Source organism: Pinus tabuliformis, chromosome J, assembly GCF_031772625.1.
Source record: "Pinus tabuliformis cultivar Carrire ecotype Pingquan chromosome J, CPIR1, whole genome shotgun sequence".
In the NCBI taxonomy this organism is placed as follows: Eukaryota; Viridiplantae; Streptophyta; class Pinopsida; order Pinales; family Pinaceae; genus Pinus; species Pinus tabuliformis.
In genome coordinates, this window is record NC_142295.1 from 313,060,842 (window position 1) to 313,084,619 (window position 23,778).

Below are 23,778 nucleotides of genomic sequence, written 5' to 3' on the forward strand. Positions count from 1 at the left end.
CCTACATAACATTGATTAGTGACCATGATAAATTCATTTAAATGATTAACAACAAACCCATCTTCTAACAAATTCATATTAAATAAATGCTTCATAAAAAATGCTTTGTTGGAACCTTAGGGTTTTTCATACATGTTAGCCAATTCCATTATCAACCCCTTTGTTTTCTTTTCTTTCGAAACGTGAAAAGCCGACATTGCTTAGAGGTATAACCCCGTTGTTTCCAATTCCTTTCTATCAATAACCTCCCATTCTTCATATTTCATAGCATTGGCTTTCGTTGATCTTTTGAAAAATGGTAGATTTTTATTTATTTATTTTTATATAGATAATATTCCATTTACATCTCCAATAACTGACAATTTTTCCATTAAACTTCTTGACCTCAAAATATTCCTTTTCTATTGGTCCACTCAAACCAGGAACCCTTTCTGAGTTTTATCAACCAAAATAAACCTTTGAATTTGATACTAGTTGTTAGGAATAAAATCATAGAGAAATAGATTCAAAATGCATATGGAAATAAAACATAGAATGAAACAATACAAATGAGATACCAATATATATGGTTTACCCAATTTGGGCTACGCCAATGGAGAAATATCTGGTCCTTCCTTTTAATCCATCTATCAAAATAAAGGGATTACAACCTGTAGCACATCCATTGCAACCTCCTCTTCTCTCTCTCACAATCTCCTTTCTCTTAATTACAATGTTATCTCAATAATACATAACTACATTACAATTCCCCCATAGTAAGATGGTTTCCTTCTATGGCACAAAACCCTAAGATAACATGTATTGTCATATCTATTACCTAATGATAAATGGTCTAGATTGAAAATGAAATTACAATATTTTACATGGCAGCTTTTCCAAAAATTTCTCTTTGGGGGTGCTACCCCAAAATTCCTACTAAGAGACTCCCAAAAGTTATTTCCACAACAAAAGTAATAGGGGGAAATCCCTCCTACACTCTCCGTGTGGAACTGGGGTCCAAACATGACTAAAAACAAGACCTCTAAATAAAGAAGTTAATCAAGCTCCAAAACTAACATCCAATAATGGAGCGAGAATCCATCAACACAAATTCCCATTAACAATGACAACCTTAACTCATAACAACGTCGAAAACATTTATTTCAAAAAAAGGTCATCGTGACCTAGATTGTTAATAACAAACACTCAAAGATATCAACGGTAATTACGTTGATCATTACATGTAATTGAATCATTGCAATTTTTTCTTATTATAAGTTAATACTAAAAAACAATATAAAGTCAAAAGTGTCTTATTTAAATTTTCAAAATTCCTCTGGTTAAATTAAGATATCACTCAATAAAATAATTTAGCAAATCATAATAATTCTAAATATCTCATTCTCATTAAGTTGTTAAAAATGAAAAATGTGTGAAAATAAATATAATATTAAATAACACATCTAAAAAATGGATTTTAACAAAGAAGAGAAATTCACTAAACTTAGAAAATAAATTTAAATCACAAAGAAATTGCACAAAATAAATACTCCAACACTGTCTCCACATCATTTTAAAAGAAAGATATTTGTTTGAACATGAGAAAGCTTGGAAAAAAGTGGAATTTAAATCTTAAAGCAACTCCAAAAAAATGTAGATTCAACCTTAACATGTTAGATCGATATTAATTTTGATGGCCTCATATTCGATATTAATCTTGATGGCCTCATATTCAGCTAAGGATAGAGAGGTTAAATGTATAATATGCACATAAAACTTATCTTTATTAGGCCGATAGGCCTTCCTATTGAAACAGACTTTCGTCGTCCTTTTCAATCTCAGGTTGACACCTGGCATCCATATTCGACGGGCTTCTGTTTATTCTCAGTGCCGAGAACTTCAGGGTTTCCGTCCGTTTGGTAGCATCTGTCATGATTTCTGTTTATTCGCGCCGAGAACTTCCTGCTTTCTCTTACTCTGACCTCACATCTCTACACCGCCTTTGACCAGATTCCCTATGAACCCTTCGCTATATTAACAGATACGAGGGATCTACCAGCTCTCCAACCAACCCCCACCTCATTCTTTCTTCACCACTGATCTCGCCTTTGCTCTGTTCAGAGGTTTCAACAGTCTCGCCCGCCATGGCTCGCGTCCTCGCCATTGTTCTGAGCACTTTGTTTTTGCTGGCCGTATCTGTATCTGCTGCCAGGTTGTTTGAAGAAACGGGGTATATTGATATGGTCACTGACAAGATCCAGAACCTGGAGTCCAATTTCGTTAAAATCTTGGGAACCAATCCCAAGTCTCTACAGTTTGCGGAGTTCGCTGTTAGGTCTGTGATGTGATTTATTCAAATGGTTCTGATAGCTGAGATCTCTTCTTATCTTATCTGTGTCTGATTGGGTTTTCTAGCTTTGTGTTAGAATCGCATTCATGGTCGCCTTGTAGCATGTACTGTTGTAATATGAATGGGAATAGATAGTTATGTATGGGGGTATTGAAGAGGTCGGTTAAAAATTGCATTCAGTGAAAGTTTGTAATACTTTTCTTTCAATCTTGTGCAGATATGGCAAGAGGTACGATTCTGTCCATCAACTTGTGCATAGATTCAATGTTTTTGTGAAGAACGTGGAGCTGATCGAGTCAAGAAACAGAATGAAGCTTCCTTATACTTTGGCAATAAATGGTAATTTCGCCCTCTTTTACAGTTGTTTGCATCTGTACTGAAAATCTGGATAATAGTCTTAAAATTGGCGACAATTAATCACATAGGCGTTGCTGAATCCCGTCGTAGTAGGATATTATTCATAGAAAAACGCGGAATGACTATGGGGGTTTTGAAGAGGTCGGTTAAAAATTGCATTCAGTGAAAGTTTGTAATACTTTTCTTTCAATCTTGTGCATATATGGCAAGAGGTACGATTCTGTCCATCAGCTTGTGCATAGATTCAATGTTTTTGTGAAGAACGTGGAGCTGATCGAGTCAAGAAACAGAATGAAGCTTCCTTATACTTTGGCAATAAATGGTAATTTCGCCCTCTTTTACAGTTGTTTGCATCTGTACTGAAAATATGGATAATAGTCTTAAAATTGGCGACAATTAATCACATAGGCGTTGCTGAATCTCGTCGCAGTAGGATATTATTCATAGAAAAAGGCGGAATGACTATGGGAGTTTTTAAAGCCCCGGTCGTTAGGAGAGTAGGGGCTTTACGTGGCGCTTAATCAATTGAAGCGTCAGGAGCAGTAGAAAAGAATATTTTTGGGGCATTTCTCAGTTCCACTGGACAGGGAAGAAGGGCCTGTATATTCTCACAGCTGCCTATATGGACCAACTGACACTTGGATAACTAATTTTGGTTGTATCTAAATGAATGGTTAATTCCTGCTTTCCTAAAACTCAACTCAGCCCTTCCTTTTTCATGCAGGTAGAGCTCTCTGTTTCCCAGGTTCCCAGGTTCTCAGAATTCCTCTGTTCTGTTTAAATTGCAGGTTAGTGCTCTCGAAAATGGGTAGGCTGAAAAAGAGCGCTCCAAGGTACAGATTAGCATCACTTGAGGTTTTATGGTGCATTTCAGTCCTCAAGAATACAGTGGCTCCAATGAAGGCAACAATCATAATCTGCAAAGAGAAATGGTTCCAGTAAGATATCCTTTAACCTTGTGCTGATGATTCTTATGTAAGATTAACATTTTCAAATAACGCATCAGTTATCTCAAATCAGACAAAATTATAGTCTGAAGCATCTCACCTGTACAGTTTTAAAGATATAAACAATTACCTGTTAGGTATTCTATTCCAAAACTTGTCTAACCTCCCTGGAATGTTACCATGCTCATCTCTAAACACCCCCTGCCCCGCAAGGCCTATATTGCCCTTGGATCTCCTATCAAAACAGAATTTACTCAATGCAGAGCGACTCCAAGTCTGGATGCAGCCTGCCATTTATGCAAAAACTACTTTCCTGAATTGTAGAAGATTTTATAAGTAATTTTGAGATGATAATATATTAAGTTTGACTGAAGAAATGAAATAATTGAACTCGTTGACAATGTATAGTGTTTTACAAAATGGGCATGTCAATTGCGAGGACTTTTGCTCGCTGTACTGTTAATAATTATAAAATCATTCATAATGGTGTCTTTGACTGGAATTGTTGTGTAAAATTCTTCTCTGTTGTGGAATCAGGGATGGGTGCTACTTTGAACGCAGGCAAACCCAAGAAGGGTTCGATAGTAGCAGCATTTGGCCTGGGGGTTGTTGGGCTTGCTGTAAGTACTAATAACAAGTGCCCTCTTTATGTTCCACTGTATGCATATTAGTATATGTTGCAGTTTTAAAGTCCTCAAACCTTTTTCTAGGGACTATTCTGTTCACTTCCCCTACCTGCATTTTCATTGGGACCAATATGATGAGGGTAGAGTTTAATTAAATGTTAGCCTTCTGACCCGAGTTTAACTACGCAGGCTTGTGAAGGTGCAAGAATTGCAGGAGCTGCTCGAATAATTGGAATCGATTTCAATAATGAGAGATATGAACGAGGTAATTGTATATTTCCCACTTCCATTATTGGAAAATCTGTGTACATATGTTGATATGTTGACTTGTAGAATTTCCTTTTTAACCCTTTCTTGTAATCTTTCCTTTCTCAGCAAAACAATTTGGAGTAACGGAATTTATAAACCCTAAAGAGTACGAAAAACCTATTCTGCAGGTACGTTGAGCTGCCCAAAATGATCATCAAACTCTCTCCCAGATCAGAGTATTGGTTGCTTTTGACTAGTGTGGTACTTTAGTACTTAGGTGGGGGAGATTTTAAGTTTTCGCATGGAGTGAACTCATTCACCATCCATTCAAAGCAGTGTAGACTCTTAATTTCCAAACACTTATAAAAAATGTTTACAGGTAATTGCGGAAAAAACTAATGGAGGGGTGGACTGCAGCGTCGAATGCACAGGGAGTATTGAGGCCATGGTTCAAGCTTTGGAATGCTGCCATGATGTACTAGCTCTTGGTTTCCTTTGGTTTAAGATACATCAATCATTTCAATTCTAAGCTGTACATTTAAAGTTTAAACTGATTGCTTCGATTTAATTAAGAAAATGCAGGCAATGCATATGTTTGATATCAGAGTTCTGTTTTTGCAGGGTTGGGGTGTAGCCGTTTTAACAGGGGTCCCTCGTTCAGACGCAGTATTTAAAACGAATCCTGTAAACTTTCTGAGCGAGAAAACGTTGAAAGGAACCTTCTTTGGAAATTATAAGCCTCGTACTGATTTGTCAGGCCTTGTAGAGATGTATTTGAATGGGGTAAGACTTCATAACATAGTTGTAACAGCTTATTCAAACCATAATTGTAGATAATACTGTGTGGTCATATTTCCCAGTTGTTTTTTTTTTGTCCGTACCATGACGGGAGCAATCTATGCTTATCATATCTAATTAGAGTTATAATTACGGTTTTAATCTTTCCTTCCTTGATTGTTAAATTTGCAGGAGCTTGAACTGGATAAATTTGTTACAGACAAGGTTTCTTTTGCTGACATCAACAAGGCATTTGATCACATGCTTAAAGGAGAGGGTCTGAGAACTGTAATTAAAGTCATCCAGGATTAGTGACAAATATGAACACAGTTGGAATATCTCCAATGTTATGAAGGCATGCTGAACTATTTCAAACTGTTATGTGATTAATGTCGTGGCTTTTATGTGTAACTATGGTATGCAATTAAAGTCCTGGAAAGCATGTAAACAGTTATAATAATTTTAGGGTAAGTATGATGTTTAAGTTTTGACACTGCTTCCAAAACAGCCATCCAAAAGGTCATTACTATAATAGCTTGATTAGAAATAGATTGAATGAGAAGGTCCAGATGGGGTATTCAATCATCTCCATCCATCTGTTCTGCATCCTCAGTGCTTACTTGAACAATATATCAGCCTTCATATTTATCCCTTGCAGACATGCTGAAAAGATAATGACATGGAATTTTTCCTTGCTTCTCTGATTCCGTCCAATGATGGGCCAGCTACAAATTTTCCTGATTGAAATTTCCATTTGACCTCTCTGCAATGTGTTTGGAATCTCTTATCACCTGTAGACAATTTAAACCTTTCTCTATTGCTATTTTCAGAATCTACCAAAAACATAAAGTTCTGCTCTGTTGTTTGATCCATCTCCTACAGCTCTGCTTTGAAACTGATCTCGTAATTGTCTCTTAAAGTAATGCCTCATGATCCACAATAGCTGGGATTACCTTGACAAGCCTCGTTGAAATAACTCCACACTATTGTTATATATATATTTGGGGATCTTAGTATTATTTGTTTCTTTTCCTTTAAAGGTGGATGTGTCCCTTAATATGCATATCTATTCTTCTGTCAAACTTGATTAGTAATAACATCTTTGTTTTGAATTCTTTTCATTTCTTGCTAGCCAAATAGCTTAAGTCACTGTACAAGGACAGTCTGATGCCCACATGTAGTTAATACAGAATGTATTTTGAAAACTAGGATTTAGCTTTGTAGTGCTTGAATCATCATTTCATGTTGGTTTTCATTTGTTAGTATCCAGATCATTTCTCTTACAATATGATTGTAATATCTTTTGTTTCTCTTACAATATGATTGTAATATCTTTTGTTTCTCTTCTGTGGGAAATTTTGTACAGGAGTTCAAACAATGTATATAAATAGAAAGATGCAGAAAATGACAGTCAAATTTTGTACTCAGAATTATGACAAGAAAGCCCCTGCTGGGTTTGTGAGGAAAGAGAGCTTCAACACCAGTTCTGTCTCCAACCGCCAAGATGATCAGTACGCTACTAACATGTTTAGTGAAGAATTTCTGCTATTCTCTTGTAATCTATAGGCCCCCAAAGCTCCTCATAGATGAGAATATTTGCAGGATGTTAATATTGTTGTAAGTTTGTAGTAGTTGTGGAATGACTTACTTTTGTGCTGCTTCTCATCTTCAACAACAAGAGTTTCTGTGGTGAATAAGCAAAATCCATGTCCTGCCTTGTGAAGCAGCTCTCCACTGTGATAGCATTCTTTGTAATGTCTCTGATAAATCCTTTAGACTTCTATTTCATTCTGTAATATGATGGGATTCACTCTACAAGATTAGGGGATTCACTCTACAGAGTCCATGTCATACCTTCTGAATCAGCTCTCCACTTATGTTAATTTTCTCTGTAATGACCCTAATAAATCCTATATAATGAGATTTCATTTTGTAATATGATGGGATTTCACTCTACAAGATTGGTTTCAGTTTTACTTGTATTGTGGTATATGAAATTTCTCAGTTTTACTTGTAATAGGATGGGATTTCATTCTGTAATATCATGGGATTTCCCTCTGCAATATTTGCTACTAAATTTTACAATTCCAAATTAATAATCCTATCGGCCTCTCTTTGTACCTTTTGGGACAATTGCTAGTTATACATATGGTTAAGATAAATAGTTTTTCAAAAGTACATTGTAAATATATGATTGAGATGAGAGGCTTATTCTACAACTCAATGTGAAGAGGTGTGTAAGTATGTTTGTGTTTAACTTGGAGTTGACACGTATCCCTCTTATGCTATGCATGTTTAATTAGTTGTACATATAACCTTATATAATTTCATGTAAAATAATTAGAAGTAAAACAAATATGTGAGTAAGATGTTTAAACCTTATACATTTGAAAAATATTTTAACACGTTATTTAAATAAATTATTATAAGATTTATGTTAACTAAAATATAAAATATTTTAATATAAATTAATATTGACATATACTTAAAAATATATAGCATTCAAGAACACAATTTAAACAGTGAAAAATTACACAATTTTTTTCATTCTAAAATAAGTTTGCACCTGAAAAAATTTGATCCCTCTAGGGTCATGTTAGATCCATGCTTAATATGGATCTATGATGGTTTAGATACATGTGAGTAACATATGGACATTCCCTTTTTGTCTAAGTGTATAATTTATTACAATATTAATAGGTAGTTTCAAATGAGCATCCATTAATCATACTTTCATTTAGCTAAAACAAAAAATGAGAAACAAAATGTTAAACAAAATATTTTTATATTTATTATTTGAGTAAGTTAACTATTTATTGTGCTAAGAGGTGCTCTCCAACCAATATGGTAGAGATGTTGTAATGTAATGTAATGTCTTGTAAACATTTTGACTTGGTCAAAATAAAAATAAAATAAAATAATTAATAATTATAATTATCAATAAAACATTTTCACTTGGTCAAATTACATTAAAATAAAATAAAATAAAATAAAAAAGCATAAAATTAATAACTAAACTAACTTAGATCCATCTTAACTTCGGATTTATCAAGCGCCCAGAGGGATCAAATCTCTATTAATATGTTCACAAAATATTTCTAATAGTTAAATTGGTCTTATATTTGGACAAAACATCATCATATTTTTTAAAGTTTTTTGGAAATATATTTACTAGGAAAATTACCAAAAACTTGCCCTCCTTCTAAAGATGGCACTCAAAATAAATCATTTTCTTCATGACTCAAGGTTATTATAATAATATACTCTTTAAGAGCTTATCATATCACTTGAGGCAATAGATCCTCAATAGGGAGAATAACACTACTTTCTCGAGTAGCTACCCACATTGTGTTCACTTGAAATTTATTTTGTAATATGATGATGATGATTAATGTTCTCTAAGACCAATGAGGTCTACCAGACCTTAAAAAAAGGGTGACATTGTACTCTTTGAAACATGCCACTCTATTAATTATTTTCATGATAAATTAATAATCACTATTGATTATTTACTGTGTTCGATCAGCTGTTAAAGAAGCGTTCCTAGATCACTATAGTTTTCCTAATTGAACAAGTCAAGAAGGTTGATAGTGTGGCAGATGTTTTGGAAATGAGAATAAATATGAGTAAGAGTCGGATAATCCAAGAGAAAGTGATTTTCATCTTCAATCCTCTTAGTATCGCATAGTTGATAGATTCTTTCTTCTCAAGGTGTTTTGAGAATGGACCAACGCTCAGTCTCACTTCGAAGCTCATGGGAGTTAGTTCTTATCTTTCCAATGTTCATTTTATTCTTAGCATTAGTTAAGATAGAGGGATAATTATGGTTAGCAAGAGTGTGGTTGATAATCTCCTTATAATACCTTAACTTCCTTTTCCTTAGCTTCTTATCATCCCATAATTTGTCCTTAAGTTTGGACGTAATAGTTTTTATTCTTCGAGATGGTATCCTGCTTTAACCCCCAATATTCGAGCCAAGACTGGGCATCCTTATGCCAACCCCACTTGAGCCGAAGGTGGGGGTTTTGGATATAGTTAGAAGCAATTTTGGGGAACCTCTTGGTTTCCACTTGTAAATATTCTTGTTATACATTAGATAGTGAAGCATAGCCATGCTTTCAATGGGAAAATGCTAGCTTCAGTCAAGAGGATATGATAGGGAGTATTACCTTTAATCTTGAGCTTGTTGGTTATAAATTGCTTTTGGATTAGCTTGATATTCCTCCATTTTCTCTAGATATACTGCAACCCCAAACCTCACATCCATATAAAATAACAAGGGTGATGAGAGTATCAAAGAGGAACATTTTTTACTCCATACCAAGAGATCAATCATCTTGCAATTTTTTTCAAGCTCATAATAAGCTTTCTAGCCGCCAATAATTTTTATCAATGCTATAATTCCAATTGAATTGATGGTGAATGTCAATACCTAAATATTTGTATGAAGAAACCTCCTCCAAGTGATTGTTATCATAGATGAAATTGCCACGGTTGATATTTTTGGATCTAATTATCATGACTTTAGTCTTGTTTGTATTAATAGTCATACCCATCTTGGAGTGGTAATCATGGAGGATTTTAATTTGTTTGTCAAGATACTCATGGCTTCTCACTAGAAGAACAATATTGTCAGCATAAAGAGAAGAATAATGACCATACCAATGAGCTTGGGGTTGACACATCCCACAACATCCATATACACTCCTAGCTTATCAATGTAGATTCCAAAAAGGGTAGGGGATAAGGAACACCCTTTCTTAACACCAATATTGCATTTAATTTCTTTATACCAACCCTTTGTGGTCTTAAGCTTAGAGACAACATTCTCGTATAGTTGAATCACAACATTCCTCAACTCAAGAGGGCCCATTATCTCTTCAAACCTTTGCCATAACTCATCCCAAGGAATTGTGTTGAAAGCTTTTCTAAAGTCAACAAAACAACATAAGTGATCATAAGCAATCATTTTTTTAACTATATATCTTGAGAAACTCCTAGACATTTCTCCTCATTATAAGGATGGTATCCATGGTAAATTGAACTCTAAGGTTAAAGGCCATATCAACATGTCACTACTTAGAATAAAGCCTAGGGGGAAAGGATAACAATTATTCTTCCCAAATACCCAAGCTAAACCCAAATAATAATACCATACTTCGTTATTATTCTATAATTTCATATATTTAATCTCCAATTCAAAATATTAATTTAATTATTATTTTTTATTTTTTTTTCACAAGATCGGTTGCTGGCTTATATTCAAAAGAAAAAAGGAGGGAGACGGATCTCCAGTTTTACAGAATGATGTTGGAATATGAAGAACCAACAGCAGATGCAGTTGATGTTAGAATCAGCATTACAACTTGCTTCCGTCGCTGTGAAAAAGCGAAATGTTGTATAAACTCTGACAAACTGTAATAAAATAAAACAGGTTTTGCACTTCATTTTTAATTTTTGCAGATGTGTCGTGTTTGTCGCCCACTGAGGTAAAAGTAGCGTCGTTCATCCAGTTCAAATAGATTTTTATTTGATGTGCTTTGACTTATCATCAAAACCTCCTGTGAAGCAGACTCGGATGAATACAAGGTTGCAAGAGGACTAAAATTGGGAGAGAGACACTCTGTCTGGGGGAGCAGAGATGCTGCGTTCGTAGAGCCATGTCCAATATGCGCCTGAGACCGATAGGCTGGAGATAGGAAGAGGTCAACAGGAGTAGGAGAACAATCGATTGAGCACGAAATGTTGGAACCGCTGAGAACGCAGAGCTTTGAGGGATTTGAAAGGGCGATCCAGAGAGAGTCAGAGTTTGGTGCTGAAGAGGTTAAATCTGTGGTGGCCAATGCCATTGGATAGGAGGCAGAGATTTGATTCTTCACAGAGAGGCAGGGCAAAGAGCTTCGGAAACCACGAACAATGATCTGCTGTGGGGTGAATCTACAAAGAGGATATAGCCTGATCATGGCAAGAAAAAGTAATGGTCAGTGCCATTGCACCGAAGGTTACCAACAGGGTGTGAGTAGGCTTTATTTGCCAATTTATCTGCAGTTTTGTTAAGAGATCGAAGGACGTGGTAATAAAGATTGCCTTTCATTTGCTGGTCCAGAGAATGGCATCGCTCAATGATTTGCTGCAGACTCAGATTTTGGGCTTTTCTGTTGCTTATCATCAGACCAATGATAATGGCAGAGTCTCCAATTATAATAGCCTTGGATATACCAAGTTTCTGAAGCTGGAGCAAACCTTGAAGGAGGGCGAAAGCTTCAGCCCTGTTGTTTGAAGCATGGCCCAGACCCCATTCATATTCAGTTAACACATCTCCATTACCGTTGCAAATAAGACCTCCAGCCCCAGCCATTCCTGGGTTGGATTTGGAGGCTCCATCGAAAAAAAGATAATGAGTATTGTTGTTCCTGAGCCACCGAGCAAATTCTTCATCTTTCATCCTGATTTTCCAGCTACATCTGGGGTTGTCTCTGCTATTGGGATCACATCTTTTTTGTTCTATGCTGCTTCTGTCCAGAATATGCCCTATGTAATTCCTTTCTTCGACTGTTAGGTCCAGCACCTTCAGATTCCCATGACATTTTGTGGATAGAGTTTCCAAGTTGAGATTCCAAGCTTTGTTGTAGAGCTTTCTAACATTAGTTTCTATGCCTTTGAAGATCATTCTGTTTCTTGCTAGCCAGATGTTCCAGAGAAGTGTACAGGGCAGGGCATTTCAGACCCTTCGAGTTGTATTGTTTGCTTTTCTTCCCCACGGGTAGCTCTTTTTCCATATGTGCAACACTTCAAATATACTAGTGCCAGGCACCCAGGGGGGATTGTGACTCCGAAAGGCTTCCTTCCAGCAGGCTGAAGCAAATGAGCAATCTATAAATAGATGCTGGATTGTCTCTTCTTCATTTTGGCAGTTTGGACAGCGAGATGGTCCAATTATTCCTCGCTTTCTGAGGTTCTCAGCAGTGAGGACTTTCCCTCTTAAGAGGATCCATAAGAAGAATTTGATTTTTGGGAGAGTTTCTGCCTTCCAAACAAGTCTCCAATGTGCCCAGATTGCCATGGGATACTCGTTGATGCAGATCTGATGATAAGCAGCCTTAATAGTGTAGATAGTGCCTGAAGGATCCCATCGAAATTCATCAGCAAGGTAGCGTTTGGAGGGCGCTATACCATGAAGATAAGTTTTCAGGTTGTTGAGACTGATTTCTGCATCTGCTGGTATATGAGGGAAACTCCAACCTTTCCAGGTATGGGAGTGGGCTTCCCATTGAGAGATCTGGGCCAGAGTTTGAATACCTGCACTGCTGAAAAGAGCTAGAATCTGCTGAGTACCAGGCCGTTGGCTTATGGGCTGTTGCCCCATTATTTTGTCTTCTCCAATTCTTATGTAGCTGCCTCCTTTGGGCACTTTGGAAGTGTTTTGGTCAAGAAAAGGTATAGCTTTCTTACACATCCTCCAGATTTTAGAGCATGCTCTGTTGGGGAGCTCATGATCCAAAAGTTGGTGCCTTGGGTGGCTGAGGTATTTTTTTTCAAGAACAGTTTTCCACCAAGCATTCCTTCCAGTTATGAGTCTCCAAACCAGCTTGCCAGCAAAGGCGAGGTTTAGGAATTTAGATGATCTGATTCCCAGCCCTCCATTCTCACACGACTGAGTGACCTGCTTCCAGCTTACCAAGTTGTATTTTTTTTTTTCATTTCTCCCTCCTTGCCAAAGAAAATGACGAAGGAGAGCATCCATTTTAAAATGGAAGTTAGCGGGGGCTTGTAAAAGTGTAAAGCAGTACAAGGGCAGGGAGGAGAGGCCTGCTTTCAGAAGAATTATGCGCCCTGCAGGGTTAAGCCAAGAAGTGCCCCAATGTTGTATCTTCCTTTTCATTTTGTCAATAATAACTTCCCAGGTTGTAGCTTTCAAGTTGCCGGCACTTACAGGCATGCCCAAATAAGTAAATTGCTCCCAATTCAGCTTACAAGGAACCCCAAGAGTACGAGCAATCCTATGGAGAACATGTGCCGAAGTGTTCCACCCATAAATACAACTCTTAAGATAATTTATCAGACCTCCAGAGTAGCTCATGTATTTGTCTAGGAGGGTTTTAAAATGACGGGCTATGATGTTTGAAGCTCCCCCCATTAGAAGAGTATCGTCGGCAAACTGAGAGTGATTGATGTTTTTGACTCCATTGTCAAATTTGATCCCGGTGATGAGGCCCATGCGACGATTGTAATCCAGAGCTCTACTAAAAGACTCAGCCATTAATATAAAGAGATAAGGTGAGAGAGGGCAGCCTTGTCTAAGGCCTCGAGAGGATTGGAAGGAAGGTCCAGGTCTGCCATTTAGAAGAGGGGAAATCCAAGGTCCTGTAATGCAGGCTTTGATAAGGCTAATAAAGGATGTGGCAAATCCCATTTTTTCAAGCACAGCAAACAGGAAGGAATGTCTGACATGGTCAAAGGCATTGTCTAAGTCTAACTTTAAGATGAAGCCTTTCTCATTTCGGGTTTGACTGGAGTGAATGGCCTCTTGGACAAGAAGGATGGAGTCCGAAATTTGCCTATTGGCCAAAAAACCCCCTTGATTTTCAGATATGAGAGTGGGGAGGATAGGTTTTAGGCGAGTAGCCAAGATTTTTGTCAAAATTTTATATGATGAGTTACACAAGGATATTGGGCGAAAGTGTGAGAAAGTCAAAGGTCGATTTTCTTTAGGGATAAGGGCAAGATGGGTGGCATTAGTGAATCCTCCAATTTTGCATTTACGTTGGACCCATCTTAGCATTTTGACAAGATTTTTTTTTATTATTCCCCAGTATGTTCTATAGAAACAGATAGGAAAGCCATCTGGACCTGGGGCTTTATCTGGCTGGAGAGCCCAGATGGCATCATGTATTTCTTCTTCATTGATCTCCTTAGTCAAATCTGCATTAATATCCTCATTGATTCCTTTGGGCATATGTTGTAGGAGGTCTGAATAGTCCTATGTTTCCTTTGTCTCAGTTAGGAGAGTGTTGTAATAGGCTGAGGCAGTTTTCTTGATAGCTTCTTGGGTTTTTTGAGGGCAGCCTTCCTCATCGTTGATCATGGTGACATTATTTCTGACTTTCCGGACAGTTGCTTGCTTATGGAAGAAAGCTGTATTTTTGTCTCCTCCATGAAGCCAAAGCTGTCTTGACTTAATTCTCCATTTCTGCTCTTCTTCTCTATTAACCCGGTACAACTGATAATATATATCACTTTCTAATGCCCTATCCTCTTGGGACAACCCATTTTCCTCAATTTTCCTGTGAGTTTCTTTCAATTTATTTTTTAGCTCAGCTTTGACATTTTCTGGTTCTTTGTAATGCTGCTTCACCCATTCCTTCAGGGCGTGTTTTGTATTCTTCAGCTTGCAATCCCAAATGAATCCCGTGATCCTTCTATATGATGATGCCAGGCTGTTTGGACAATCTGATCCACAATAGGATTGCTACGCCAAAGAGAATTGTATTTGAAAGGCAACGGCCCCAAAGGACAATGTGCTTCAAGAACAATGCTAATGGGGTAGTGATCGGAGGCTGAATAAGGCAGAATATCAGCATGAGCAGTGGAAAACTCAGAGAGGAGAGAAGTATTTACCAAAATTCTGTCAAGGCGCTCCAGAATGTTATCTCTGCCCAGCCTGCGGTTGTTCCAAGTGTACCTCCAATTTTTTGGGATGATATCTACTAAATCGCACTCTTGCATGATGTTTTCCAGCTTTGCTCTATAAGGATCATGTGTAAAAATGCCTCCTCTTTTTTCATTGGAGTGTAATATAAGATTTAGGTCTCCCCCAAAGATGATATTTCTATTGTCTTCAGTTTGGATGTCTTCTTGTAGTGTGGCCCAGCACTGATCTTTATCTCTGAAATGGTTCGGAGCATAAATGTTATAAATGACTATTTGCTTATCCTCTGCTTGTTTTTCTAGTGTGACTTTGATCCAATATGGATTGATAGTTTTGGATGTGCATTTCCAAGTATTTTTGTTCCACATTGTGGTGATTCCGCCAGAAGCTCCTCTTGCTTCACATATTTGTCCCTCATAATGCCTGAGCTGTTCTATAATTCTTGTCATCTCTTGCAATATTTGCTTTTTTTCCTGAATCATTACAATTCCTGGCTTCTCATAAGCTGTGAGATCTTTCAGGGCAGCAATTTTTGAGGGGTGCCCTAGTCCCCTACAGTTCCATGATATGACTTTCATCATTAAGTATTTGGGTTTCGGAGGGATGCTCGTCCCCCTTGCTCCTTATGTGTTGTTTCATTGCTATTTTGCCCCAATATATAAGTTTCTATGGGATTTTGAGTTCCCATGGCGATGTCTTTTTGAGCATTTTCGTTCCTTTGCTGTTTACTTGATTTCCTGCCAGGTCCTTTTTTTGAGATTCTTGATTGATTCCATGCTCTTTCGAGGAGCTTCTAGTAGCTCGGGGTGGGGGGGGGGGGGGCGAGGGAATGGGAGGGGGAGGATTGAGAAAGAGAAAAAAGGATGGGGGGGTCATTTTCAAGGGGGGTCAGGGGGTCATTATCAGGGAGAGAGAGGGCGCCAAAGGGATTTGAAGAGATCAGGGGAGAACCAGTGGATGGCCCCGAGGTGGGGAAGATGGGTGGACCAAGAGGAGAGGAGGGAGAGGGGACAATTGAGGAGGCTTTGGGCGGAGCTGAAGGGGGATTAGGCTTGGGAGGGGCAGTTTTGGGAGGAGCCTCTTCAAAGTTTGCTTTCAAGCCAGAGGCAGTCTTCTTTTTCTTTATAGTTTCCCATTGTTCTTCTGATTGAGCAGGTTCAACATTAACAATTTTAGAACAGCGATTGGAAAAATGGCCGTATTCGTGACATACCTTGCATTTGAAAGGAATTTGTTCGTAGTCCAGTTGCTGAATATGCATCCAATCGTCCACTTTTAGTTTGATTGCTTCTGGAAGACCCTTGCCGAGATCAACTTCAACGCATATCCGCGCACATGCCTGCATATTATCCTTGGGCTCACACCGATCAATGTATTTTCCAACAGCATTGCCGATGGCTCGAACCGAGTCATCTCCCCAGCAGTGGAGCGGGAGATGCGGAAGACGAACCCAGACCGGAACAACATTAGGGACATCCAGCTCAGGATCGAAATCTGGAGTCCATTTGTTCAGGTACAGACCACGAGAGTCCATGAAGTACGACCCATTTCTGAAGATTAGGTCCTTGTCTGCTCTAGATTCAAAGTGGAAAGTGTAATAACCTTTTCCACAGAAACGAATGGAGATTTTACCATTAACTTTGTCTGCCCAGTTTCTTTCGATCCATCATTGAACAGTTTTCGAGGAAGGCCATAGGCCGGTGAACTGACCGATGAGCCCCCGCTCAGCTAAAGAGAGAGCAGCCATTCGTGGTAACGTAGGAGGAAGGTCAACCTCTTGCAACCCATCCAGTTTCTTGACAAACTTGGACAGCGCAGGACGAGTTCTCTGAGGCTGAAGAGATTTGACTAAAGCAGAAAACGCATCTGCAGCGGACTGGAAACACGCATTTGCATCGGGCTGATCAACAGGGCCCTCCGTGGCAGGGTTCGGAGAGGCCATGGAAGGCCAGAGGCCAGAGGCCTCGCGCTGCAAAGAAAAGACCAGCAGTCGACTGCTAGGTCAGGGAAACGCGCAGGGAGGCGCGCGCTCAGCAGCTAGAAAATTAAAATATTAATTTAATTATTGTTGTTTAACTATATATGTTTTTTGAGATAATATTAACATAGATTCATTTAAATTCAAATCTATTAGACACCAAGAGGAACTAAATATTTTGAAGTGTAATCCTTTTATCATTTAAAATGCATTTAAGTTTTTTTCTTTGCTAGTTTTTTCGTCAACTATGGGATTAGCATATGACTAGGAAGCTATGACCTAAGGGCATCTAAGTTGTCAAAATCACCCTGGGATCACACTTGACTTAGGCCACACCAACTCTTAACATGATTGGATTTGTGCCAATAAAATTTCGAACCTAAAACCATATCACAAAAAATACCTTAATAATGCACCCTGTCACCATCTAATCTACACCCGATAAACTAATATATATATATATATATATATATATATATATATATAACTCTCTTTTTGTCTTTTTACATAATAATATCTCCATATCAATCACATCACATCACATCACATCATATATATATATAATAATATAATTGATCTATCATATATCTAATCTAATATAATATAATTGATATAAAAATATTATTATGTAATATATATATATATATATATATATAATATATAAACAATGATTTATATTTAATTCATTAAAAATATTATCAAAAATTTATATTTATTCTTAAAATAAATAACTAGATTCTCATGTGACATACATAGACCGGATATAGTTGTAACGACAAAAGGTGGTTGCTTAAATAAGTGGTTCATTGCACCAAATTGGTCTTTCATGGTGGAAAGCAGGTGGGATATTCTAATTATTTATTTTTATGAGTAGCTTCATACTCAGATCTCACTGAGAATAACTTCATTTCTTATGATTTGAAATATAGATATTTTGTCTACTCCTTTGGGATTTTTGGAATTATTTTTATGAGTAGCTTCCCACTGAGATCACATTGAGAATAACTTCATTTCTTATGTACTCAGATCTCACTGAGAATAACTTTTTCTTATGATTTGAAATATAGATATTTTGTCTACTCCTTTGGGATTTTTGGAATTATTTTTATGAGTAGCTTCCCACTGAGATCTCATTGAGAATAACTTCATTTCTTATGATTTGCAATATAGATATTTTGTCCAATCCTTTGTGTTTTTTGGATTTATACGTAATATGCCTAGCGATTCCTATTATATTATTTATTTGGTTTACTTTTATATTAATTTAAAATTATATAGAAAATTTAAAAATTATATAAAAATATTTTGTAAAATTTAAAAATTAAATAAAATATTATTTTTTAAAATATATTTTATATTTTCAAAATGAATGAATAAGAGAGATTATATATATATAAAATAAGTTTTTATTTTTAAATGATTAATTGATAAGTAGTTGATTTGATTTTAAGGAAAATGACTAAGCTCTAAGTTGAAATGATTGGTTTTAATTTGAATAAGTAAAATCAAATAAGAATGTTTATAGTAAAAGTTGACGAGGGGAACTTTCAAGAAAAAGTGACCAATAGAAAAGATGACCAACAAGGAGGAGGTCAATAAGGGTGGTTACAAGTGACATAGGAGGTGACTAACAAAGAGTTTATTGATAACAACGTGTTGATAGCAATCATGATGGTTGAATATTTGATGATGCGAGATCCTATCAATATAGTCAAATTCTTGTCAATGCAAGTTATTATCAACAACAACAACCTTAATTGTCATTGTTGTTAAAGACATCTAGTTAGACAAATACGTCTCTAAGATCTACCTTGTTGTTAACAACCACTCAAGCATGTAGATGGTGGTTAGGTCGACTGTTACATAGAATTAAATGGAGTTGTCTTTAGTGCAACTTTTTGGACTTTCTAGTGCCAAAATTCGAAAGGAAAAATTTGAGGTGAAATCTTGATTTGTGTTATTTAAATTGCTTTTTTGACTGTATATATGGTTTCAGCACTCTGAAAAACCCCTAGGGAACTTCGTTTGTGCAGGGGTTACCCATCAAGGTTGTGATTTCAATAAATTCTTGCCAGATTTTAGAGAAATTAGACCAGAAAAACCCACCGGAAAAGCTTCCAACCTTAATTTATTCTTATTGTAAACTATTTTTTAAAGCAAATTAGAAAAATTAATACTATAAATATACTTTCTTCCATTTTTTTTAATTCAACTAAAACACTGCTTAATAAACAATATAGCAAGCCACTCTAATTTCCAATTTTTATACTATGATACAATTCCCATGAATCATAATTGTTTTATTCAATATAAGAATTAGCTCTCACAAGGCTTGAAAGTTTCTTTGGAGTATAATTGTGAAGTGGCTTTGTTGAGTTGCCACCTTCACAAAGTCTAAGCTTTGTTCTAATCTATGAGGTTAATAACATTTTAGAGTTTTTATTCACTATGAGGGTTAATGCTCTCACAAGACTTGAAAGTTTCTTTGTAGTATAATTGTGAAGTGGCTTTGTTGAGTTGCCACTTCACAAATTCTATGCTTTGTTCTAATTTATGAGATTAACAACATTTTGGAGTTTTTATTCACTATGAGGGTTTTTCTAGTTATAAATTTTCTTTTTCCTGTGTTACTTACATATCAACATTGTGTTTTTTGTTGTTGTTGATATATAACGGATAATGAATATTTTTAATATTAAATTTTGAAAATTTATTGGTAAAAGTTTTCATTCTTTGACCCTTTTATACCCATCTAGAGAAAATAGAGTCCCCATGAATGGCTAGTTAAGATCTCAATCAATAGCCATCACTCTAAACAAACACCAAATACCTTATATCATTGCATTGATGGGCTTGATAGTCTCATAAACTCATTCCTTATTCACCAAGATGGAACTACGTGCTTGAGAAGAGAAGCAATCAAGTCCTTTTCTTCATTCATTGAGGTAAGAATGAACTTGCTACTTAACCTTAAAGGCTAGGCTTAAAAGCATCACCTTTTTAGAAATAAGAGCTCATTATCTCTACCAAGTAAAGTAATCGAAATTAGCCATGAAACAAATAAATTATAATAAGTAGAATCCTAATATCCTATCGTTATAATAAGTAGAATCATAACATCATATCGTCTAAGGGTGTCAAATGGGAAAAAGGTGGACTCTACATTCTACTTTAGTTTATAAAGTACAAGCATTAATATAATTCATTGCTAGATTGTAATATTTAATATAAAACAAGCATCCACAAAGAATATTATAACGAAACAAAAGATCACCATGGTTATAAACTTATCTATTAAAAAAAATGCATTTCAAATCTTATTGAAAAAAATGTACTTCAAACCTTATGAAAGAAAAAAGGAAAGTTCAATTAAATCGAGAGTTTGTATATATAAATATTTTTAATTAATAAAATAAATATTTTTTTTGTTTTTTATTTTATATATATATATATATATATATATATATATATATATATTTTTTTTGAGAGTTGGTTTAATTGGTTGAGTCCTGCCATTAAATTATTTTTGTTATTAAGAGGTTTAAAGTTCAATTCAACATTTTCGGGTTTAGGTTTTATGGTTGAGTTAGTGATGCAGGAGCATTTAGCTTAGAAGAATCATTGTATTTTAGTAGACATAGGGGGGGTCTTGTGTTTTAAGGAAGTTGGTTTCCTAAGCGCTGAATTAATGTAATTATTAAGGTTTTGAGTGATTTTAATGAGAGAAGCTAGAATAGGGATTTAATTAGGTATTGTGAGACATATTTGTAAATGTTTTTGAATGTTGGAGAACATGAGAGATTTAGGATAGTTGAAAGATTTGAGAATTAATTGTAAATCTTAAATTAGGAGTTAGTTTATGATTTTGTGGATTAGAAAGGATCCTTAGGGATAAAGATGAGATTTTAGGATTTTGTTGAGAAGGTTATGGATCTAAACCAGGATTTGGTTATAGAATCCTTTTGTATAAATGTAAGCCAAAAAGGCAGAAAAAGAGTTAGTCAAGTCAAGTCAATATAGTTATCTGGTTAGCTAGTTAGAGGTGTGAGTTAGAGGTTTGTTTGTAAGCCTATGGGCATGAAGGAAAACAGAGGCCACTGATTAGATTATCATGTCAGAGAGAGAGAGAGAGTCTTATGTAAATACTTGTTTATTAATACAAACAACTCGATTTTGAGTTCATGTGTGTGGATTGAGTAATTGAGATATAGATTGTGTATGATCTTGAGTTATTCTACGTAACATAGGTTGCAGGTACAGAATCAGAAGGTGTAATAAAGAGAAGAGTAACAGAGAGGTTTTATATCTTTTCACACACCAATAGTACAAGAGGAAGCCATTAATGTTATAGTGAAGATGAAGAAAGCATAAAGGTGCGAGTGGAGTTAAGCTCAGGAGGAAGTTGTGATGCAGGACAACTAAAGACCAGAACCCTGAAGAAACTCGAACCCACAGAAGAACACTGAAGAAGCGACATAAACGCGAAGAAAGTAAAAGCACGAAGAAATGAAGTAAACGTGCATAGGAGTTGTTGGATCTATAAGATCAATGAACGAGGTTGAAGGAGATGGGCGACCATGATTAAGGCAGGCAGAATAAAGCAAAAGAAATGAATGACAGAGATTAACTTAAGTGTTATCGGAAGAGGAATCCGGAGGAGCCGTTGCAACCATCAATGGTAGAAGATCTACAATCATCGGGCACTAATGAACTCGTACGTTATCAAGGAAGAAAGGCGGGTTTATAAGCAAAAGTGGGTTATCGAATGGAGAAAAAGTGGTAAGTGGTAATAGGAGGGAGTCACCCAATTCCATTAATCAACTGACACGTAGCACGTTGGAGGAGAGAGGAAATCACTTTATCGGGTAGGTAATCCTTGTGCAAGTGGTTCACCCGATATCATTGTTAAGCGTTGGATCAAATGAGCTTTGATCAACTGTGGAGGATCACCGATTAGGTTTGTTGATCAGGGAAACGAACAACCATTGGATCTGAAAGGTAAGATCAACGGTGGAGGTTGAACACGACAAAGGTAAGCATCGATAAATGTGCAAAGGCCAAGGAAAGGTGAAAAGGTAAGTTTACGTGTGTTTTATGTGTATTTCTATTATACGAAGGTTATAATAGAAATAAAGCGGATTAATGTATTATGGGTTAAATCGGGTTTAACCAAAGTCGAAGACTGTGGTATGGACTTGGTTATATGCATGGGGTATAGATTAACTAAAGTTTATAAGGGTGTATAAAGTCCCGATGGAAAGGTTAATGAGGGTCAGACTAATGAATAGTCAAATATAATGTTTCCGCATAAAACTTAATTAAGAACATTAAACCTTGGTTTAAGAAGGTTTTCACCATGGATTAGGTGATTAAGGCTTGGGACCAGTGACATGCAATTTTATTTGCATAATGTGGGTATTGTCGGCTTAGGCTGGCATCATTTTGGTATCAAAGTAGAATTGTGGTTGAAACAATTGATATCAGAACAGAATAAGGAAATTCTGTGCAAAAGGTCTTTGAAAAGAATTTAGAACAGAGTTATGTTTTAAGGTGTGTATGCAGGCAAGAGGAGATCAGATTCTAATCTGACAAACAGTAGGCACACAGAGATAATGTGTAGCAGAATTTGCAGATGCAAGGGAACAAAGGACAACCCATTCAAAGTGCAGGAGAATGGTGAAAAAGGTCATGCAGAGGTCTTGAAGGTGAGATTATATGTTTTTATTTTAATTTTGATTTGAAGATTGGAGAGTTTTTGGTCTTTATATTGATGCACAGGTAGCAGCATAAGAAGGTGAGAAAATTGCAGCAATCTAGAGCAAGGAGTGTTCAATTGGTTCCAAAGGAAAGAACCAGAGAAATGCTAAAATACTGAGCTCAGAGGAGAGAAGCTTAGTGAGGCATATGTAGCAAGAAGGATACTTGTTACTGCAGAGGTATTGTTGCAGCTCACAAAGGCAATTCCACAGAGGATGTGGGTAGAATTGTTAATTAATGAAGGAAGTTGGTAAGAGTTTCTAAGTGAAAGAGGAGGTGGTCAAAACCTAGTATTTCATTATGATTGCAATACAAGAAGACAATGGTGTTCTTAGAAGGTGCAGATGAGTTGAAGCCTAGAAGGAGCAAAGAGAAGTGCTCAAAAGAGGTTCTAGAGATAGAGAACCAAGTGCTTTCCAAAAGACCAAGTACAAAGGAAAGCTTGGTGAGGTAAGTGGCAACAAGGAGGACTTGTTGTTGCAGAGGCTTTAGTGCAGCTCATAGTAAGTGAGTAAGGAGCTCATGAAGATAGAGATGGAGAAGAAAATGACTACTAATAGTCATAGCAGAGGTTCTGAGGAAAAACATGGCAACAGAAAAGTGAAAAAGGAGGATGCCAAGGCAAATGGAAAGAGAATGAGTCAAGAGGAAATTGACAAAGAGATCACTGAGATGAAAGAACAATTCAATGTATTAATGATGATACTTGGGGAAGACCAAAGACTAGGTTGGGTCTTGAAGAAGAAGCCAGTAAAGTGGTATAAGTTACAGAGAAGGCTACAGCAGAGGCAAGTAAAGTGGCTGATGGAAAAATCAGAGAAGCTGAGTTGGAAATGGAAGTTTCTATTTGTGAACCAGAGCATGGTGAAGTTCTGGGTGAAGAAGAAGGAATTATTGATGATTTTCTGAACTATTGGACAAATGCATACCAACAGGAGAATGTAAAACCTTATATTGTTGAATCGAATAATTTTGATGTGATTACAAGTTTTGTAGAGGATGGGCGATCTTTTGAAGTTGTCGAAAGTATGGAAGAGTATCTTTCAGAAGATAAAAACTCTGAAGTAAAGAATGATGGAGAATGTATCTTGGATGAGGAAAGCAATGAA

The 23,778-nt window shown here is 36.4% G+C and overlaps 2 protein-coding genes across 4 annotated transcripts; both read left to right on the plus strand.

Moving 5' to 3' along the window:
- Positions 1-1,969: 1,969 nt before the first annotated feature.
- LOC149226988 (thiol protease aleurain-like) lies at positions 1,970-2,765 on the plus strand. Its single transcript, XM_089375396.1, has 2 exons — positions 1,970-2,314; positions 2,547-2,765. The coding sequence occupies exons 1-2, from the start codon at positions 2,124-2,126 to the stop codon at positions 2,707-2,709; spliced, it is 354 nt and encodes a 117-aa protein (XP_089231522.1). The 5' UTR covers positions 1,970-2,123; the 3' UTR covers positions 2,710-2,765.
- A 2,125-nt stretch (positions 2,766-4,890) lies between these two features.
- On the plus strand, positions 4,891-6,860 carry LOC149226989 (alcohol dehydrogenase-like). Of its 3 annotated transcripts, none has more exons than XR_016247082.1 (4): positions 4,891-4,983; positions 5,130-5,291; positions 5,478-5,701; positions 6,652-6,860. XR_016247082.1 is itself a non-coding variant. In XM_089375398.1 (4 exons), the coding sequence occupies exons 1-3, from the start codon at positions 4,954-4,956 to the stop codon at positions 5,595-5,597; spliced, it is 312 nt and encodes a 103-aa protein (XP_089231524.1). In that variant the 5' UTR covers positions 4,891-4,953; the 3' UTR covers positions 5,598-5,640; positions 6,652-6,860. The 3 variants fall into 3 exon arrangements, 2 of the variants coding, with proteins under 2 accessions (XP_089231524.1, XP_089231523.1); XM_089375398.1 differs by having other exon boundaries at positions 5,478-5,640; XM_089375397.1 differs by lacking the exon at positions 6,652-6,860 and having other exon boundaries at positions 5,478-5,982.
- Positions 6,861-23,778: the final 16,918 nt, after the last annotated feature.